This window comes from Chionomys nivalis, chromosome 4 (genome assembly GCF_950005125.1).
Source record: "Chionomys nivalis chromosome 4, mChiNiv1.1, whole genome shotgun sequence".
NCBI classification, from domain to species: Eukaryota; Metazoa; Chordata; class Mammalia; order Rodentia; family Cricetidae; genus Chionomys; species Chionomys nivalis.
The window spans coordinates 71,167,882-71,189,766 of record NC_080089.1 but is presented as its reverse complement, the minus strand read 5'-3'; the positions used below and the strand labels follow the sequence as shown (position 1 = coordinate 71,189,766).

General features: G+C 39.1%; 1 protein-coding gene across 2 annotated transcripts in view; it reads left to right on the top strand.

Moving 5' to 3' along the window:
• Window positions 1-21,885, top strand: part of Tcf12 (transcription factor 12) — a 270,782-nt gene that overhangs the window by 232,583 nt on the left and 16,314 nt on the right. Inside the window, exons 13-16 of one of the 2 annotated variants that reach the window (XM_057766680.1) lie at window positions 4,074-4,152; window positions 10,464-10,537; window positions 11,445-11,516; window positions 12,249-12,455. In XM_057766680.1, coding sequence (XP_057622663.1) covers window positions 4,074-4,152; window positions 10,464-10,537; window positions 11,445-11,516; window positions 12,249-12,455 — 432 coding nt within the window. The remainder of the gene's footprint in view (window positions 1-4,073; window positions 4,153-10,463; window positions 10,538-11,444; window positions 11,517-12,248; window positions 12,456-21,885) is intronic. The other variant, XM_057766681.1, reaches the window with a different exon arrangement.

The window sequence follows — 21,885 nt, the reverse complement described above, 5'->3', positions numbered from 1 at the left end:
AGCCTCATTTGTTGCAGTAAAATGAGAAATATTACCGTTTACGCCTGGCAGAAGGTACTGGGAGTTATTCATCATTGGCCATTTAACCGTAGGTGCCTGTGGGCTGCATGTAGAATAAGCTCTGACTTTGTTTCTGCCCTAGATTCTTAAGTCACTGCCACCTCCAATTTTTTTTTTTTTTTTTGTTTTGTTTTTGGTTTTGGTTTTTGGAGACAGGGTTTCTCTGTGGCTTTGGAGCCTGTCCTGGAACTAGCCCTTGTAGACCTGGCTGGTCTCGAACTCACAGAGATCCGCCTGCCTCTGCCTCCCAAGTGCTGGGATTAAAGGCATGCGCCACCACCGCCCGGCTTGCCACCTCCATTTTAAAAATGACTTTTTTCTTCTTTAAATACCAATATTGGAATTCTTTAAGGTCAGAAAGGTAAAGAAAGAAATCTTCATTTAGAATTTTCATTGCCAGAAAAGCCTGGTGTTTAGGATTTCTAAAAGAATAATGATTTTTATGAAATAGTTTAATTAAGTTGGGATTTGATCTGCCATCTGGTAGTGCTGCACTAGTCTTCCTCCCTATATGGGTGTTCTCTCTATGAGAGTAAAACACTGTTTTGTTTGGGGGGCACAAACAAGCATGGAGGTCAGGGGACAACTTTTAGGAATCTGGTCTCTTTCCAGGTGGATCTTGGGGAGCAAACTGAGCCATCTCATCTGCCATGCCCTTGAATAACTTTTTATTTTCTGTGCATTGGTGATTGCCTGCTGTATGTCTGTATGAGGGTATTGCATCCTCGGAACTAGAGTTACAGACAGGTGTGAACTGTCCTGTGGGTGCTGGCAATTGAACCCAGGTCCTCTGGAAGAGCAGCCAGTGCTGAGCCATCTCTTTAACTACCCCATCCTACCCCACCCCTCAGTTTTTAAATGTAGATAATGAATGAATAGCAATTCTGTCTGATATCACATCAACCTGCAAGTGTAATGGGTAAATGGTAAAAAATGGCTTCTATTATATGAATGGAGAAGCTTCTTTTGGAAAAGATAGATTTTAGTATAGTTTCTCCTATTTCCACCATGATTCCCAAAAGCTCACTCACTGCTGCTTTGAGTATAGGATCAGAGCCATGTCCTGTCCCTCCAATATCATATGACTCCATATATCATATGATCATATGACTATATGACTTTAAAGTATAGCCCGTTTTCTTTGACTTAAAGGGACTCTCACCAGCATTTGATAAACTTAGGGATTGCTTCACTGAAAAAGCAGAGCTGAAAGACTTGGCAGTTCATTCACACCTGAGAAAGCCTATGTCTACCTAAGTGTGAGATACATATAGCTTAGAAGATTAACCAATTCTCACCACACAGAACCTCACCACTAATTGTTCTCAAAATTATGCCATGCTGCCTCTATAACAAACTTTCACTTTCTTCTGTTACTGGTCCTCATTACTTAAATACTAAGATACATCTCACCATTTAAAGAATCTTCTTACTAATATGTATTATAGCAGATTTTATCACTCATTATAATTCCAACACTGGAGCCATGTGGTGGTTGTGCATGCCTTTAAAAAGTTAACTTCTGAGCCGGGCGATGGTGGCGCACGCCTTTAATCCCAGCACTCGGGAGGCAGAGGCAGGCGGATCTCTGTGAGTTCGAGACCAGCCTGGTCTGCAGAGCTAGTTCCAGGACAGGCTCCAAAGCCACAGAGAAACTCTGTCTCGAAAAAACCAAAAAAAAAAAAAAAAAGTTCTTTTTTTTTTTTTGGTTTTTCAAGACAGGGTTTCTTTGTGAAAAGTTAACTTCTTTTGTCAGGCAGTGATGGCACATGCCTTTAATCCTAGCACTTGGGGGGCAGAAGCAGGCGGATCTCTGTGAGTTTGAGGCCAGCCTGGTTTACGAAGCCAGCCCCAGGACAGCTCTGGCTGTCAACACAGAGAAACTCTGTCTTGGAAAAAACAAACAAGTCTCAACACTGGGAAGACAAATAGGTCCCCAGGGCTTGGCCAGCCAGAGGTCCAGGCCAATGAGAGATCTTGTGTCAAAAAATAAGGTGAGCAACTCGTGAGGAAGAACACCTGAGGTTGCAGGCATGGGTTTAAAGTGGTATGAGAAAGCCAGGCGGTGGTGGCGCACGCCTTTAATCCCAGCACTTGGGAGGCAGAGGCAGGTGAATCTCTGTGAGTTCGAGACCAGCCTGGTCTACAGAGCTAGTTCCAGGACAGGCTCCAAAACCACAGAGAAACCCTGTCTCGAAAAACCAAAAAAAAAAAAAAAAAATTGGTATGAGAAGGATGTGTACCTATCCCAGAAACAGAATTGTGAATATTGGTATCTACAAAGGGAAGAGCCAGGCCCTTTGTAGAAAACGAAGAAAACAAACCAAAATAGAGGAAAAGAAGGGAAAAGGTGGGGAGGATAGGAAGAAAAGTGGTGACTCAAAGTTCAGGTGTGTCCCTACTCAGTCTGTCCAGGTGGAGAAGTTAGTTCAGGAGTCAGTCGCCAGGATGTGTAAACATGGCACAAAGAATGTCATTACCAGGTGACTAGAGAAGAAAAGGGTACTTGGACTCTACGGAAACCTTTAAGGGAACTGGAAAGTAGAAGAGGTGTAACCTTCAGGTAAACTGAAGCCCAAAAGTCACCCCGGTGAGAATTCCAAGCACAGGCTCTGCCATTTCTACCATCCCTCATCTCTTGTCAGCACAGCAGTGACTAGGCAAGCATTGAGAGTAGGAGACAGATAATAGATAGCTTGGAAGCATTGTAAGCACCAGCACAGAACTGGGAGCTGCCAGCTACTACAAAAGGTAAGGTTTCTCCAGGGCTTTCACAGTTTGTTCTCACAGCTGAGGAGTAGTGGTCAGCAAGGCAAACTAATCTGTGAATACAGCTGTGTGAATATTTTCTGACTTACCTGTTCAGCATCGGTGAAATCATTCTTCCCTCCCTCATCAATATTGTATTACATACTTTATGAAGTTAGCACTGGTTGCTCATAAAAGGTGTATAACTGAACATAGGAAACAATGAGTCACAATGATAAAGATCTTGAAACATGTTTGTAGAAGTTTAGTGTCCTTTAGAGAAAGCTTAATTTAATACACAGTCATTGGAACTAAAACAGATAAGTAACTTTTTAAAGGGGTAAGTGGTAACTGTTAATCTTTAGTTAGCTTTTTAGAAGGGAAAACTGTTTTTTGTTTTTTTAAGTTTCTCTTTGTAGCCCTGGCTGTTCTAAAACTCTTGTCTGTAAACAGGCTGATCTCAAACTCAAGAGACCCACCAGCCTCTGCCTCCGAGTGCTGGGATTCAAGGTGTGCACCACCACACCTAAAGACCATTTTAAATGCATAGTAACCGGGCTTTCTGTGACACACCTGCAATTCCAGGCCTTGCAGGCCAAGTCAGGAGGATCACAAATACAAGGTCTGTCGAGATCCTGATTATGTAACCTAGACTCTGACTCAAACCACTAATTACAAAACAGCCTAAAAGACTCCTTTTATTTTTAAGTTTTTTTGTGGAATTATCACTTTTATATTACTTAAATGGTATATTTTTAAAGATTATTTACTTTCCAGATGTTTTAACTTTACAATAGCTTGTTTTATTTTGAGACAAAGATGCAGCTCAAATATGGGACCTTAAAGTTGCAGTCTCACTTCTGCGCCTTGTACTAGTCACAGGTGTGGACTAGTCTCCATGGCCTGTTACTGCTGTTTAGCCCAGGCTGACCTTGAACTTGTCAATAATTGCAGAGGTGCACCATACCCAAACTCATGTCTTGATTTTTCTGCTGATAATTAGAACTTTCCAACAATAATTAAGAAATATATATTTCTGTTATTCCTCTCACATTTGAAATTGTGTAATATTTTTTGTCCTAGTTTGAAAACTGAAGCTACTGTGGTGTCTAGTGAGAAAATAGTGTACAATTGGATGAAAGTGTTTTCCTTGTGAGCCTTGGAGTGAGTGAGTAGTGTGACCAAGATCACAGAAACAGCTCCATGGATGGATTTATATTTTTACTGCTATCTGACTCATGTGTATCTCTTATTTTTCTGATTAGATTTATTCTCCTGACCATACAAGCAGTAGTTTTCCATCAAACCCATCAACACCGGTGGGATCCCCTTCACCTCTCACAGGTGAGTTTCTCTTTTATTCATAGCACATACAAGTCTACTTGAAAATAATTCTGATTCAACAAAATTTCAGTAAAGTTCTATTTAGATTATGAAACAATCATTTTGACAATAAATATCTAATCAGAAACTGCCTGGAGTTCATTTTGAAGAAATACTGAAATAATTACTCATCTTGAATTATTTATGTATACTCTTCCTAGGTTTCCAATGCTGATTGTAATATATGTAACTTCTTTGAGACTACTAGGTTATAATTACACATTTTTAAATGAAAACTTACCGGGGGTTGTATAGTTTTTCTGTTGAGAAAAAGACTATGCTGTGGATGAGCAGCAGTAGTGGAGCTGCCTAAATGGTTCAGTTTGTTTTCTATTTCCTGATTTTGAACATTAATTTTGACAAGTTCTAAAACTATCCTCTGGAATGAATTTGTTGAAATAATATAACTATAAATGGTAATTTTTATTAGTATTAAGTAAAGTTATGAAAATACTTTTCTAGCAATAGTTTTAAAACCTTACCCATATTTTTGCTAAGAACATTTAGAGGGGAGGTACTTACTGACAAAAAACAAATGTGTTTTGAAGAAGAGCCATTATTCGACAACTGAATGAAATCACCCCATCCCCCACAGCGGTCAGCCTCAGCAGTGGCTCTGCTTTCCCGTCTAGCCACACTTAGACAGTGTGGTAGTTTTCACTAAGCATTGTTGTGTTGTGCAGGGTTTCACAAAGTCAGGGTTCTTGTCTGTCACCTGTGCTTTATTAGTCCTGTGTCTCTACTCAGCCACATTCCAAGATGGACATGTTGAGCTGCAGCAGCTGCTCTTCGCTAGTTGCCAGCTAGGCCACTTTTTCAGAGATCATGGCTTCAGCTGTCTAGTAAATGTGAAGCAGCTGTTGCCCCCCACATAAGCAAGATGATGAAAGACCCATTGACTTAGAGTTGTTTAACAGTTAAAATTACAGGGAGAATGATGTAACTTATCCTTGCTCATTATCTTGGCACTGTTTTACCAAAATCTTTGGCATAATTTTTGCCACAGCCTGTTTTTGCTCTTTGTCATTGGATGTGTCCATGTCTGCTTTCACTACGCTTACTAATCATGTGAGAGGAGCATGGTACTCAGCGCCTAGGAAGGCATGAGTGAAATTTAGACTGGTACAAGTCAACTCTGAGGTCTCCTGTATTGTTAAGTGAGGTTTGACTAGTGATAGTCTTTTCCCTATAACTCAGATAGCTTATCAAAACGTAGGCTATTGATTATATATGTTTAGTGGGCCTGCTTTGAATTCAGTAGTCCTCATTTCCACATAATGCTACTGAAACATCAAGTAAAGGGTATTTAGAAACGCACATTTCTCCTGTCTTTGTTGTCTCTACCTCCCTTGCATATATGAATACCCACACTATGACAGAACAGAGATGGGGAGGAAAGAAGGAAAAGCACTGTGTGATAAAGGAAACAGCGAACCAGAACTACTGTTTGTACAGATTGCTTTGTACCTTATATGACCTTGTTCTGTTATCTGGAATAAGTGGGTCATCCATAGTTAGCCATATTCCTCATGCCTGACCATTGGTCTGACTCAGCACAGGATAAACACACAGGCAACAGATCCTCACAGGCAGCTTCATGACTGTCACTCTTGGATAAATCGATCTCATCTTCCTCCAGAACTTTCCAAACCAGTAGCATACATTTTTATCTCAAGCACTTGTGAAGACACTTCTAAGACATTGTACTTACTAAGAAGCTTTGGATGAAAGGAAAAAGGAACTCTGGTCCCTCCTAGCTTGAACATTAAAGAACTATTTGTTCTTAGAGTATTGGGGGTGGGGGCATGGAGACAGAGTGCTGCTGTATGTGTAGCCTTGGCTGGTCTGGAACTTGGCTGTGTTGACCAAGATGGCCTTGAACTCAGAGATCTATCTGCCTCTCCCTCCCAAGTGCTGGGATTAAAGGTGTGTGAGCATTTGTTCTTAAGTAACAAGAAGCCCAGTGCAAGCTAACTGTAAATCTGCCTGTCAGAATCCCTGTTCTACCTCCTAGCAGTTCTTTGCAACTATTTGAGACACTACAAACAGTATCCAGTAGAAGAAAAAGAGGATCTTTTTTTCCCCATGTCTCTTTAAAAAATCTTTTCTAGAAGCCTCCCTTACAGAATTATCCTCATATTTCATTGACCAGCACTGAGCCTACCTCGGTTACCTGCATCTGAAGTGGACCTGCCATGTTTATTTTAGTTATTGCAATCTAGCCAAAGTTGGTATAGAATATAGTCTCTCGTGATGAAAGAGAAATGGCTATGCCTACGATAGTTTAGAAAGTGACACACATTTGTGTTAGATGTTAGAATATGTTCAATATGTAAGCCTGGGAAGCAGACAAGCTAATCATTCCTTGACTTCCTTTCTTTTTTGTTTTTTCTTCTTCCTTTTTTTTTTTGTTTGTTTGTTTGTTTGTTCTGTTTTGTCTTTCAAGACAGGGTCTCTATGTAGCTTTGGAGCCTGTCCTGGAACTCACTCTGTAGAACAGGCTAGCCTCGAACTCACAAAGATCTGCCTGTCTCTGCCTCCCAAGTACTGAGATTAAAGGCATGTACCACCACCCCCTGGCCATTCCTTGACTTTCTTTACCTTCATTTGGGATATAGATGAGGAAAGTCTGTAATTTTAGGGTCTGGTGGCAGCCCTCAGAACCTCCCAGTAAAAATTGAGTTTAGGTTTATGTCAGTTTAATCAAAACATTCATGTATGTCATCTAGGAGCATGCCCAGTATTAAATCGCTTGCCTGACTTCATCAAATTTCCAGATGAGTTGAGAAAATAAAACCACAGAATTGACACTGAGTTGTGATCAGGTTAGGGCACAGATTTTATGAAGAGGATTTTAATAGGAGGAGAGCAGCTTTTGTGAGTATAAAGGAAGTGCAGCCCAAATCTAGACATGAGAAAGTGCCTGCCCTCCTCATCTAGTCGTGTGGAAAGGGTGACTGGGGTATATTGTGGCAAACTGTAAGGATTAGGACTTCAGTGGAGGGCAGGATTCCTGAAGGCTTGAGTTTAGGGTGAGGTTACAAAGAGAAACTACTGGAGGTCTGGAATAAGAAATAACTGGGAACCAAGCAATGTGGTACATACCTTTAATCCCAACACAGGGGTGAGGGGGACAGAAGGCAGAGAGATCTCCAGCTTGGTCTGTAAAGCAATTCCCAAGCTGCCCAATGGTACATAGTAAAACTCTGTCCCAGAAACAAGAGAACTAACAAATGAACTAAGGCCTATAAATATTCTTAGCTATACAGGAGGCAGAGTATCCATTCTCTTAACTTATGAACCAGTTCTACTGGGTGAAGTACTTGCTAAGCACTGATCAGAATAAGAGCAAATTAGAAACACTGAATAAATTTAGATATGACCAAAGTCTTCCCCGAAATAATTCAGCTCTAACCCTATTCACCACCTAGCTTGCTTCCTATAAATATGTTCAATAAATTTTACTAAGTAAATTTGCTAAAATTTTTCTAAACTAAGAGCCACATTTCTAGAGTGGATAGTTAGTTTAAAAAAAAAAAAAGACCACAGGACAGTTAAAGAAATTGTTTCCCACAAAGTATATGTTCTCCCTGTGGGTATGTCCAGCCCCAAACAACAAGTGATGGGCTGGGAAGGGAGAGCAGTCTATTCTAAGTCACACCAAGACTTCCAGCCTTTGCACTATTCCTTTTCTCTATTCTCCTGCATGCAATAGTTGGTAATTACATGCAAGAGGCACCAGTATGATTCTAAATTTAACCTGTGTATTTTCTTCTCATGCTAATTTTACGAAGAGATGAAGCTATAGCTCTATCTAGTATCAGATGCATGTTAGCTAGTGTTATGGTCTGTGTCTAGAATCTGATTCCCACCCCACTCAGGTCTCATCCATAGCTAATAAGACACCAGTACTCCAAGACTGCCAAGATTTTAGTATATTTACTGTTTATTACGTTAGAATCTATACACAGAAGGGAATGGTATTAGTGTTCCATTATCAGAAGTACATTTATTTAGCTTGGTGACATGCTTTCATCTCTCTTAAGATCATTTTTATAAGGCAGATTAAAATAAAACTGGGTTTTTTGTTTGTTTGTTTGTTTGTTTGTTTGTTTTGCTTGTTTTATTTTTGTGTGTACCACATGCTAGGGATGAAACCTAGGGACTTAACACATTCTAAGCAAACATTGTACCACTACACTCCCAGCCTCCACTAAATGCTTGTACTCTGAACTTTACCAGGTGATGGTGCTAACTTCTGAGCTAGCTCTGTTTTGTGTAACTGTCATCCACCCCTTTATGACCAACAACATAAAATATTAGGTGACTATTACAGTCATAGGACCCTTGTCCATGAAATGTAGCTCAGAATTTAATTTGTGTGACGTTCATAGAGATATCTATCACTGATTTAACCCTTCTAATATTCTACTTTAACCTTGTGTTGTAACAGTGGGTAGACCAATCAATAATAAAACAACAAAGTAAGTTTAATTATGTGTCTTTTTTTTTTTTTTTTTGGTTTTTCGAGACAGGGTTTCTCTGTGGCTTTGGAGCCTGTCCTGGAACTAGCTCTGTAGACCAGGCTGGTCTCGAACTCACAGAGATCCGCCTGCCTCTGCCTCCCGAGTGCTGGGATTAAAGGCGTGCGCCACCATCGCCCGGCAATTATGTGTCTTTTTAAAAATTATTTTTTATTATTATTTTTTACATCCCGATCACAGTTTTTTTTTTTTTTTTTTTTTTTTTTTTTTTTTTTTTGGTTTTTCGAGACAGGGTTTCTCTGTGGCTTTGGAGCCTGTCCTGGAACTAGCTCTGTAGACCAGGCTGGTCTCGAACTCACAGAGATCCGCCTGCCTCTGCCTCCCGAGTGCTGGGATTAAAGGTGTGCGCCACCATCGCCCGGCCCGATCACAGTTTTATCAATCTCCTCTCCTAGCCTTTTCCCCATCTTTTTTTTAATATATGGTTAAATGGGTGGTATTTTAGATCTTTGTGTGGTTTCTTTGTATGTGTGTGGTGGGAGGGGAACACCTTCCATAATTTATTCATCTGGAAATCAGTACAACTAGCAAGAGTCAGTTCTCTTCTTCTGTTATGTGGGTTCCAGGTATAAAACCCAGTTGTGAGGCTTGACAACAAGCATCTTTACCCATTGAGTAAAGATGACCCATTGCATGGTTTCTTTATATTCCTATCCAAAAAACTATAAATATAAGGCTGGGGAGTATAGCTTAATGAGTTGTAGAACATTTATCTAACATGTTTGAGGCCCTGGGTTCAGTCCCCAACATACATGCACAGTCTTCTGTGTGCAGATTTCTCACGTGAGTGGTGCAGTGCATCCTTCTGCACCCTCAACACTAAGCTCATGAGGAACCACAGAAACTGCCTACTTTGCAAAGCATTTGTGTGCCTCCTGACTGTCCTGTCTTCAGACATTTCAGAACACCTGTCACAGCCTGATCACACAGGGGTTTGGAGGAAGATTGGACCAAAATGGTTGAAATGATTTCCCCCCCTTCCCCCCCACTGGTTGGTTTTTCAAGATAGGATTTCTCAAGGTTTCTCTAACTGTCCTGTAACTAGCTCTTTAAACCAGGTTGGCCTCGAACTCACAGAGATCTACCTGCCTCTGCCTCCCGAGTGCTGGGTTTAAAGGTGTGCACTACCACCCCGTCTTGCTGAATTCATTTTTTTTGTTTGAATAATTTGGAGTCTTTAGCTTGTGATCAACTCCCCACCTAAACATTTTTTTTTAACTGTTACATTTTAGCCTTTGAAACAGCTTCATCTGTCCATGGCTGGAGTACTGTCAGAAGATGCACGTGAATGTGTGTACACTGTTTAAATTGAGAAATACACATTAAACTATAAATTGAAAATTGCTAGTGATGAGATATGGGTAATTAAGAAAATTATGGTACAGAGAAACAGATAAGTATTAATGTTATCATTAATAGCATTATCAAACACTGTAAAGCCATTGTGGGGAAGCAAACATTTTTAAAAGATAAATATTTTCAAAGATGCACATGTGTATAGACAAAGTCTAAAGAATATACAAACATAATGCTAGCTAGCTGTGTTTTACAGGAAATAATAATGAAAAGTTTTTCAATGTTTTGTGCTTGTAAGTTGCTAATATTATGCTGAATGATAAACAAGTTTTCCATTATTTGTTTATTATTACTGAATATCTTTACCTTTTCCTTAACATTACTAAGACACTGAGTTCATCCATACATGTGAATGCTTTTTCGGTTTAACAGGTACCAGTCAGTGGCCCAGAGCTGGAGGGCAAGCTCCTTCATCCCCAAGCTATGAAAACTCACTTCACTCCCTGGTAAGAGCCTTCTGCTGTCTTTACAGGTGTTAATAGAACTTTGCTTTATGGTTCAGAGGGATTTTTTGTTAGTAGTGATTTTGCTTTTTTTTTCCCCCTAAAATCTTATATAACAGTGAAGAAATAGTAGGATAGTGTTACACATTCTTTGCTAACAGATGACCTGATTTAGTAGACAATAGGACACTTTAGGTGTCTTTATTGTCATCTGTTTTATATAGACATAGGGAATTAAAAGAATACTGAAGGATTTTTGTTTTTTTGAAAAATATAAGACTTAATTTTTCTATACTGTCAATATGAAATTTATTTTTAAAAGGACAAGAAATCAAATCCATTGATTCAAAATCATGTGTTATATTTATATTAGACTTTTACACATGTCAAGTTTTTATTATAAAAGCATTTCTGATATCTTCTTGTAATAAAGTACATACCACACAAGCAAAACATTGCTTGTCAGACAAATAGGACTAGTACTCCAAGGTGAAGAATTTGTGGTAGAATGTTCTCTACTGTTACGTTTGTGTGCTTATCTGTGACCCAGAATCACAAAGTATAATTAAAATAAATGAGCGTGATCCTGGTGATATGCTAAGTCATGTAATTCTAGGTTGCAATCAGGGCCCTCTTTTTCTGTGCCTAACAAAATGTTTCAAGTTGGAGGAAAGTTGTCTTCTCACATATTTTGCAAGCAAACTCAAGCAGTGTGTGCTTAGTTACATGCTAACCTTGTGAGTCCCTGTTAAAGCCCAGCCTTTCAGAGCTTAATACAAGTAGATCTTGCAGATCTCCACATTAACTTTACTAACAGGTTATGCCAATAAGCACATCAGCTATTTCCTCATCTCTTTTGGAGTTAATCTTAACCTGTGCTTTGCCTCCTGTTCTGTCTTGACTTTGCCAGAAAAATCGAGTTGAGCAGCAACTTCACGAGCATTTGCAAGATGCAATGTCCTTCTTAAAGGATGTCTGTGAGGTACTATTTCTTTTAGATGGTGCCTTTTTGTGTGTTTAAATTACTTATACGTCCCTTATCCATTTAAAATTATTAAGCTGTACAGACTTCAGCGTCTTTTAAAAATCAAACAAATGAGCATTACAGCTCTTGTAGCAGTGATAGAAGTAGATGTGTCTGTTAAGAATGACTTCTTTTAAGAGCTCTACTGGCATGTGCTTTTGGTTTTCAGAATTGTGTTTGTATATAAGGCATGTGTGACCCATGGGCAGTAGATGTCTTTCCTTCAGTTTTGTTAAAGAGCGTATGTGAATGTGTACACCATTGAAGATAGGTGTGTTCTGCTCACCTAAAACTTAAATGGATTTGAGAGCCTTTCCCCAAATTGACATCTTTCAGAGATCATGTTAAAGTACAGTTTATCCCTTTCCATCAACTGTAATTGAGTATTGATATAATAGCCTTCATTCATTATAGAAACTAAAAGAAATAACCTCATGATAGATGGGTAAATTCATCTTATAAAGCAGTTGACTTTTGAAAAAAAAAGCAGCACTTTTGAAAATTTAGTCTGAAGATAACTGCCTGTTTTGTTGTTGATTTGAAGTGCAGGTAGTCGCCTTTAAAGCTAGTTGATACTACATTGCATTTGCTGCCTTCTTTATATCCCTGAATAAGAGATGTAGACACTTAGTAAATTGAGTCGATATCCACAGTAACCACCCTACCCCATGTTGTTTTTGATCCTTACAGCAGTCTCGAATGGAGGACCGTTTAGACAGACTGGATGATGCTATCCATGTGCTGCGGAACCATGCAGTTGGACCTTCTACCAGTCTGCCTACTAGTCACAGTGATATACACAGTTTATTGGGACCATCCCATAATGCACCAATTGGAAACCTGAATTCAAACTATGGAGGATCAAGCCTTGTTACAAACAGTCGATCAGCTTCAATGGTAAATCATGCTCGTCTTATGTGCAATAACCCCTCTTATCCTAATTATTTTTCATGAAATTTTGGAGGAAAGGGTGAATGGAATGTTAAAAGGAACCTTTTTTTTTTTTTTTTTTTTTTTTTTTTTGGTTTTTCGAGACAGGGTTTCTCTGTGGCTTTGGAGCCTGTCCTGGAACTAGCTCTGTAGACCAGGCTGGTCTCGAACTCACAGAGATCCGCCTGCCTCTGCCTCCCGAGTGCTGGGATTAAAGGCGTGCGCCACCACCGCCCGGCTAAAAGGAACCTTTTAAGTTTTCCTTTATTGACTACCATCTGGTCCATCAAATTCTGCTATGGCCACATATAAAAAGAAGAAACTTTCACCGGGCAGTAGTGGTGCTCGCCTTTAATCCCCGCACGGAGGTAGAGGCAGGCGGATCTCTGTGAGTTCAAGGCTAGCCTAGTCTACAAGAGCTAGCTCCAGGACAGGCTCCAAAACTACAGAGAAACCCTGTCTCAAAAAACAAAAACAAAAAAAAAAGAAGAAACTTTCTACAGAGATCTATTAACTTCAACCTGGTCTTTTTTCCAGATCCATAGTCATTGGAATGACAGGGTATGCCTTGGATAGTGAGTAGGAAAGGGAAGGATGGATAGCATAGCTTGTAAAGTAAGACTGAGTTATAATGGGACCAATGTCTTAGGCCAGTCATCCCAGCTGTTCCAGAGGCTGTGCCAGGAGTAGAACAGCTTCAAGGGCAGCTTAGGGAACTTCGTCAGACCCTGTTTCAAGGTGGAAAGAAGGCTGGGGCTGTAGCTCAATGGTAGAGCACTTCTGTAGCATGTGGAAGGATCTAGATTTTGTCTTCAGTACCACATTTCAGGAAGACATTTTTCTGATTCAGAAAGGTTTTCTAGACTGGAAAAGTTGTTTGTTATGATTCAGAACTTGCCTTCAATAGCAAAAATTTAACAAGTGACAATTTTTGCAGGTCTAAATTTAGCTTTTTTCCCAAATCAAAAAAAAAAAAAAACTTGCCAGGCAATGGTGGTGCATGCTTTAATCCTAGTACTCAGGAGGCAGAGGCAGGCGGATCTCTGTGAATTCGAGACCAGCCTGGTCTACAAAGTGAGTTCCAGAACAACCAGAGCTAAACAATGAAACCCTGTCTCTAAAAACCAAAAGAAAAAAAAATTGAGACAAGAGAGCAGCTAGATTGATTGTTAGGTAACAAACAAAGGAAACTATTTTAGATTAATCCCCTCAGAGGATAAAATAATTAATCTTTTAAAAACATGGTAATTCTTAGCAGGATGGTGGTGGTTCATATCTTTAATTCCAGTACTTGGGAGGCAGAGGCAGGTGGAGGTCTGTGAATTCAAGGCCAGCCTGGTCTACTAAGCAAGTTCTAGGACAGCCAGAACTGCTACACAGAGATACCCCATCTCAGGAAAGGAAAAACAAACAAACAAAAAAAAAAAACATGCTAATTCTTTAGAAAAGAAAAAGAATAGAATTCTAAATTATGTGCATCAAAAAATTCTGTGTTGAATGTCTTGAATTATTTTTCATCTAATTTGTCTTTTAAAGATTCATTTGAACCTGCTGTGTAACTGATACCACGTGTTTGCATGTTTATTGCATGGTTTTTAAAGTTCACTTCATGCTTCAAAATACTTTCCCGTGGCCGGGCGGTGGTGGCGCACGCCTTTAATCCCAGCACTCGGGAGGCAGAGGCAGGCGGATCTCTGTGAGTTCGAGACCAGCCTGGTCTACAAGAGCTAGTTCCAGGACAGGCTCCAAAACCACAGAGAAACCCTGTCTCGAAAAACCACAAAAAAAAAAAAAAAAAAAAAAAAAAAATACTTTCCCGTGAAACAGATTTCAAGCTATAAGCCATGTGATCAAGGCTAAAACTCGCCTATTACCATAGCAATTGAGTGCCCAAATGCTGAGGGCCTGATTTCTATAAAGTGGTATTGATTCCAGGTCTCCACACAATGGCCATCAGGTTTCTAATCTCAGTATTTCCACCTCATGTCTTGGCAATTAGGGATGTTGTTTCTATTTACTCCATCTTTTGGTCTTAGATTTGGTCTCTTCTTATTGTCCTTCGTGACCATAAAGTCTAATATTGAGAAGAAATTACAGTTTTATAATCTAAAACTACTTTCCATTTTTATCAGAAATGTAAATACTTTTTCTTTAACATTAGATAATGTTTGTGTTTGACCTATAAAAATAGTTGTTTATAGCCAGACAGTGGTGGTGCACGCCTTTAATCCCAGCACTGGGAAGCAGAGGCAGGCGGATCTGTCTGAGGCCAGCCTGGTCTACAAGAGCTAGTTCCAGGACAGGCTCTAAAGCTACAGAGAAACCCTCTGTGTAGCTCTGACTGTCCTGGAACTACTCTGTAGACCAGGCTGTCCTGAAACTCTCAGAGATCCGCCTGACCATCATTCCAAAAAAGAATAAAGTTATTCTATTAGACACAAATATCTTCAGAAACTCACCAAGAACATTCAAGTAGTATTTTGTTTTTCAGTGAGTTTATTCTAAGAACATTACTATAGATGAGTATCCAAGCTGTAGGTTTAAATATGATACTAATCTCTTTCCTAGCATTTGGAAAAGATCTGACTTGTGTTTTCTGTGAAGGGAAAGATAGAAGGAACAGCAGCTATCTTCACCTTTGCCTACTGTATGATCTCTGTCACACTACTTGATTCCAGTGAGAATAAGGATCAAGTCTAGAGCATGCTTGATGGGAAAGTACTCTACTACTGAGGCTCCACCCCCATCCCTACTTAATCTAATGTAAAATAAAGCAGCCTTTGACATATGGGGGGGTGAACACAGCTAAATTTCAGTATCATTTATTTACAGAAATAGGTTCCTTTATTTAAAAAAAAAAAAAAAAGGTAGACAAGATTTATCCACAGACCTACTTTGTTAGTTCCTTACTTTGATCATAAATTGGCTTATCAGTATATAAAATGGAGGTTGGCTTGATTTTTTTTTTTTTTTATTTTGTTTTGTTCTTGGAGTGTTTTGTTTTGTTTGTTTGTTTAGGTGGGGTCTCACTGTGTGGCCTTGGCTACCCTGAAATTCACTGGTGTAGACTGGACTGGAGCTGGCTTTGAACTCAGAGATTCTGCTTCTGCCTTACAAGTGCTGGAATTAAAGACGTGTGCCACCATGATAAGCTATTTTAATAACTACTTTAGGAGTTTTGTTGAAGTACTTTAAGGCTTTAAGATGAGCCAAGATGCGCTGAGATGGATCAAAAGAAGTTGATGTGAATCTGCATCTCAAAAAGTGGTATCAGTAGCTCATCTCAGGCCTTCAAAGCAAATAGATGAGTGAACAAGATTACCATTAGTATAAAGTGTGTAGGGGTAGTTTAACCAAGCCATTGTTCTTTATCAAGAAAATAGATGATTGTTAAGAACCTTTCTCTTCTATAAACCCAGTGGTGGTTATGGTAGCGCACACCTTTGATCCCAGCACCTGGAAGGCAGAGGCAGGCAGATCTCTGTGAGTTCAAGGCCAGCCTGGTCTAGTTCCAGGACAGCCAGGACTGTTTCGCAGAGAGACACTATCTCAATCCCCTTTCCCCCCATAAAAAGAACCTTTCCTCTTTTTCAGTTCCGGAATGGAATCCATTGCCTTACACACTAGTTAGGTGTTCTTCCATCAAGTCACACTCCAAGCCCTCTGGATTATTTTTAATTACCAGGAAGATTATGCCATTAAATACCTATAGTTTGTAAGAGATCCATTTTACTTTAAATTGTTCCAGAAAAATACTTATTTAATACCAAGATTGTAAGATCATCATTTTGCCAAAATATATGTTAGTGGGACTCAGTGTCAAGAGACTTTAGTTAGCGATTGTTTCAGCTGGGTATGCTTCACCAGCATCAAAGTTTAGAAAGAAATTTCAGAAATTGCATTAGAAAAGAACTAGGAATGGGGGAATCCCTCTTGTTTAAGTAATTAGGGTAGCTCTCAGATATCCTTTTAATGCCTGCTTTTTGGATTTTTTTTTTTTGTGTGTGTGTGTGATTTTTGTTGTTGTTGTTGTTTGGTTTGGTTTGGTTTTTCGAGACAGGGTTTCTCCGTGGCTTTAGTGCCTGTCCTGGAACTAGCTCTTGTAGACCAGGCTGGCTTGAACTCACAGAGATCCACCTGCCTCTGCTTCCCAAGTGCTGGGATTAAAGGCGTACGCCACCACTGCCCCGCCTTAATGCTTGTTTTTTAATTTTGGATGAAATATTGTTTTCATTTGCTTAATTTACTACTCCCTATTTACATATTTTTATTTTTCCACACCTGCATAAATTAATATAAAACGTGTCTCCCAAGCACATTAGTATGTGAGATTGATATTTCATGTTTTTTTTAAATATTTATTTTTTATGTATACAGTGTACTGCCTTCATGTATGCTTGCACACCACAAGAGGGCAGCATAAATGGTTGTGAGCCATAGTGTGATTGCTGGGAATTGAACTCAGAACCTTTGGAAGAGTAGTGCTCTTAATCTCTGAGCCATCTCTCCAGCCAGAGATTGGTATTTTATTTTAAAATAGTGTCTAGAACTATTGAAATATTAGAATTTGGTTTTAGTTTTTTTTTTTCATTTACTTAATCTAGAAATAAACTGCTAGCAAGAATTTAAACAAAAACTTAAAAAAAGATTAAACAAAAAAATGAATGGAATCATCGATTTCATTTGGGCATTATACAGGTCCTTTAGCAGGGTAAGGTTACTGCTTATAGCTGTATATATAAATACCTGTGTCCACCAGGTGATGATGGCACATGCCTTTAATCCCAGTATTTGGGAGGCAGAGGCAGGTGATCTCTGTAAGTTCAATGCCAGCCTAGTCTACAGAGTTCTAGGACAGCTAAGGCTACATGAAGAAACCCTGGTGGTGGTGAGGAAAGGGGCAGAGGCAGTGGGGTGGGGGGGGATGACGACAAACATACCTGTTGCCCAAACAGGTAACATCTTGCCAGTGCCTATTCCTTTCACAAAGTGTCAGACAGTGATTTCAACTGCAGACCATGCCAAGGGAGTTTGAGATTTTTTGTTTACCAGGGAAGTTTGATGCCAATCCTTAAAAAGTTACTGAAATTAGCAAGGTGCTTCTGTGGCATTTGATATCAGACAATGCAAGCCTGAAGACTTCGGTTCCATTCTGTGAGCCCACATAGAAATGAAAGGAGAGAAATTATTTCGCAATGTTATCCTCTGACCTCTGCCCGTGTACTGTGGTGTACAGTAATAATAAACAACATTTTTAAAATTTCTTAAAAGGTCTTGATGGTAGGAAATGAAATTCTCTCTATGGATATCTTACTTTCATTGTTAGAAGATTTATGGAAATCTAATGCAGACTTTTTAAAATTATGTTTTGGTAATGCTTGAGGGTTTTGATGTTAAAGAAATAGAATAACATTTTATTCAGAGTTTTAGCCTTTTGTTACTTAACTAAAATAAACTTGAAATCTTTGTTTTGTTTTGTTTTTTTGTTTTTGGTTTTTTTGTTTGTTTGTTTGTTTTTCGAGACAGGGTTTCTCTGTGGCTTTGGAGCCTGTCCTGGAACTAGCTCTGTAGACCATGCTGGTCTCGAACTCACAGAGATCCGCCTGTCTCTGCCTCCCAAGTGCTGGGATTAAAGGCGTGCGCCACCACCGCCCAGCTTTGAAATCTTTGTATGGGACAAATTGGCCACACATGTTTGCACATTCATGTATATATAAATCAAATACAACCTAGACAACAACCTTGGGTATCTTTTATTTAGTTAGTAAGTTGTTTTTGTTTATTTTGTTGTTGTTGTTGTTTTGGTGTTGGTGTTTTTATTGTTTTTGTTGTGGTTTTGGTTTTGGGTTTTTTTGTTTTTGAGACAGGGATTCTCTGCAGCTTTGGAGCCTGACCTGGAACTTGCTCTGTAGACCAGGCTGGCCTCAAACTCAGGGAAATCCATCTATCTTTGCCTCCCAAATGCTGGGATTAAAGGTGTGTGCCACCATGCCTGACTTTCTTAATCAACAGCCACCTTTTGTTTGAAACAGGTCTCTCATTGGCATGGAACTTCACTATATAGGCCAGGCTACCTAGCCAGCAAACTCCAGGGATCCTCCTGCCTCTGCCTCCTAGCAGTAGGATTGTATGTCCTGCCACAACCAACTTCCTATGTGGGCTTTGGGAATCTAACCTCAGGTCCTCAAGTTTGCAAGGCCAGAGCAATCTTCCCAGCCCTTCTAACTTTAAATACTCTTACTGTCTTTGAGGGCAGGAGTTAATTCTAGTATGGGTTTCCATACTATAGAAAATTATGTGTCTAGATTTCAACTGAATAAAAGAATTATACTTATTTCTACTGTTTTAATCTATTTTTCCCCTAAATGGAAACTTCTGAATTTTTTTGTTTTCAGTTTAATGTTTTTAAATTTAAAAATACTTGAAAATAATAGTGCTTATGCACTTAAGGAAATATAAGGATTAAAGAGACATCAAATGGGTTAGGCTAACAATATTTTTAGACAGTGTTTAAAGATCATTTAATTAGTCCATATTAATAATGGTCAAAGGAAAAGCAAAAATATTCAGCAAATAGTACAAATGAACAAGTTATTAGAATGGAATCAGAAGACTTCATTCTAAGAAATTTAAAGTCTGTTCTTTAATTCATCAACTAATTAGGTTTAACTTTTTTCTGTTGTGAGTACAGATTGAATGAAAAGAAGTTGCTTGTTGGTAATTCTACAAAGTACACAGATTGTGAAGGTTCGGTTGTACCTTTTATTCTGAAGTGAGGTTCTTATAAGAATTGCATTTTAGAGCATAGCAGGCCTAGGGATTTTCATTCTGTCCCCCAATAGTAGCAGCCAGTCAGCTGTATGCTAACGAGATGAACAATTAAAATAGTCCTATCTGTCTGGCCCACAGGCTCTGGGTACAGACAAAGAACTGTTTATACACCTGTTGTTCATGTAGACAGCCATGTCAGTGTGGAGCCACAGATTAAAGGAAAGATATAGGAGCCAGGGTTGGCAAGGGTTAAAGAGAACTATTAAAACTGTGGAAGTCAAATTCTTCAGAAAATATATGAGGGCCATTTGCAAGGGGAATCAAGTTACAAAGAAAAAGTTTCTGCTGACGACATTAACATGGGAAGGTCCAGACTTCAAGCTTTGTGCTAGTCTGAGACCATATTTTAAAGGTTTATATTTTTACCACAGATGCCAACTGAAAGGTTTTTGAGGGCCATTAATGTGAGTTCCTGTAAGAAAATAATCTTGGACTCCTCCGTTGAGTCAAAAATACTTGCTAGCATTTATATTCCAAAATAAGTAAGACACCCTACCTCTCAGTTCCTTAAGAAAAAGTAATGTCCCTTTGCTACAGAGCCTTTTGTCAGGAAGAGGGTCAATATAGTACTTTTTATTAGTTAAGGTGCAGAAAGTTTCTTTTCTTTTAAATGGTGCTATTGAAGTAAAAGGAAATGGGAATTCAACAGATGCATTGTCTCTGCACAGCTCAGCTGTTGCTGCTCATGCTGGATTCCGCTTGTGTAATGCAGAGTGAATATTTATGTATTTTGAAGTTTATAATGCCATTTCCTTTGGTGTTTTGTTTTTGTTTTTGATAATTCAGACTATTAGATAAAGACAGAATTAGCCTCTCTTACCAAAATCTTGTGAAGTTTTAGTGCACATACTTATAGAAAGTTCAGCTTATGCTTTATCTCACAGAGATTTCCTGAACCAAAGTTTCTCTATGGTATTTCACTTTTAAAATAGGTTCACACTTCAAATTAGCAGCTGTATGTTGTGTTTATCCCATGTCTTTTCATGAAATGGGGTTTATTTTGTGTGTATTCATGGAGTACATGCATGTGGGGGTGGGGAGTTAACATCTATTGTCTTCCTCCCTGCCTCCCCACCTTATATATTGAGTCAAGGTTTCTCACTTGAACCCAGAGCTTGCCAGTTAAGCTCCTCTAGCTAGCCAGCTTGCTCTGGGGATCTTCTACCTCTGTCTTCTTTACACTGAGATTGCAAGCTGCTGTCACTCCCACCCTGCTCATGTGTGGGTACTGGGGATCTGAATACCTGTCCTCAGGTTTGTGGCTCAGCCCCTAGAATAGGATTTCCAAGTGGCCTTCCTTTCCTCTTAGGCCACTTGGTAGTCAGTTGGAAGAAGGCACTAGTATGTGTTAAGGACAGACTTGACCAGGATGCCTTATGTCAGAGTCCCATGACACTGCTGAAGGTTTCCCCTTTAGTCTTCTTTCTTTACTGACTGTTAGGTTAGGTTTTTCAGGGGCTTTTTTCTTTGTTTGTTTGTTTTTGTTTTTTGTGTATTTTTTTTTTTTTTTTGAGAACCTAAAGTCAAAATTTTCAATGGTCGGAAGAGGTTGGAAATCTTCCATCTTTTTTATGGTCCCTCTCTGCTTTAAGGTATGATTCTAATGCATGATGAAATCTACATGGTTTAGGGGGAAAGGTACAGACTTGAATATCCAAAGGGAACAGTGATAGAGTAATCCTCATTGGTGGTTAATTCTCAGATAATTTTGAAAGTAGCTATAGAGCACATTAAAGATGAGAATAAGGATAAAAGACTAGTATTTCTTTTAAAAATCTAAACAGCTGATATATTTTAATTAAACTCTGCTTTGGGTCCTTTTATTTAGCTCATAAAATACCAAAGGATAAACCCACATAAGGATATTTATACCTCTTAGGATAAAATCCACAGTCATAAAAGATACAAAGGTACACTAATTACTTGAGGTATTCAATGCTTGATAACTTGTTAAGGCTGAAGGATCTGTTGAAAAACAAATCTCCTGTATTATCCAGGCAGTAAACCATTTAATTAAAGGCTTAATATTCTAGTTGACAAGTCTGCTTCTGTTCTTATAAAAAGCTTTGTTTGTAGCGTGTTTCTCTTAAAGTAGTGCAGTATCTAATGGTTGGTGTTAGTGTGCTTTACCTTCTCATTTTGATCAGCTACAGCTTGGGTTAAGTTTGTTTAAAGCTTAAGAATAAATGTGGGGATTTCATTGACCAGGAATGCAAAGCCTTTAGTTTGCTTTAGGTTTGCATTACAGGTGAGAGGGATGAAAAATAAGCTGCTGTACATGTGGGAAGATACCAGTTAGATGAATAGCATTAGTACCTTCCATGTGGGGCTATTTTACCCACACAGGAGCAGGTATGTAGCATAGGTTTTTGGGTTTATGGGGCTCTCTCGTGCTGTCCCTTTTAGATTGCCTTATCTAGCTAGGATGTGGCATTTATTGGCAGCCCTTTTGGCCTCTTTTGGTTTTTCAAGACAGGGTTTCTCTGTAGCTTTGGAGCCTGTCCTGGAACTAGCTCTTGTAGACCAGGCTGGCCTCAAACTCACAGAGATCTGCCTGCCTCTGCCT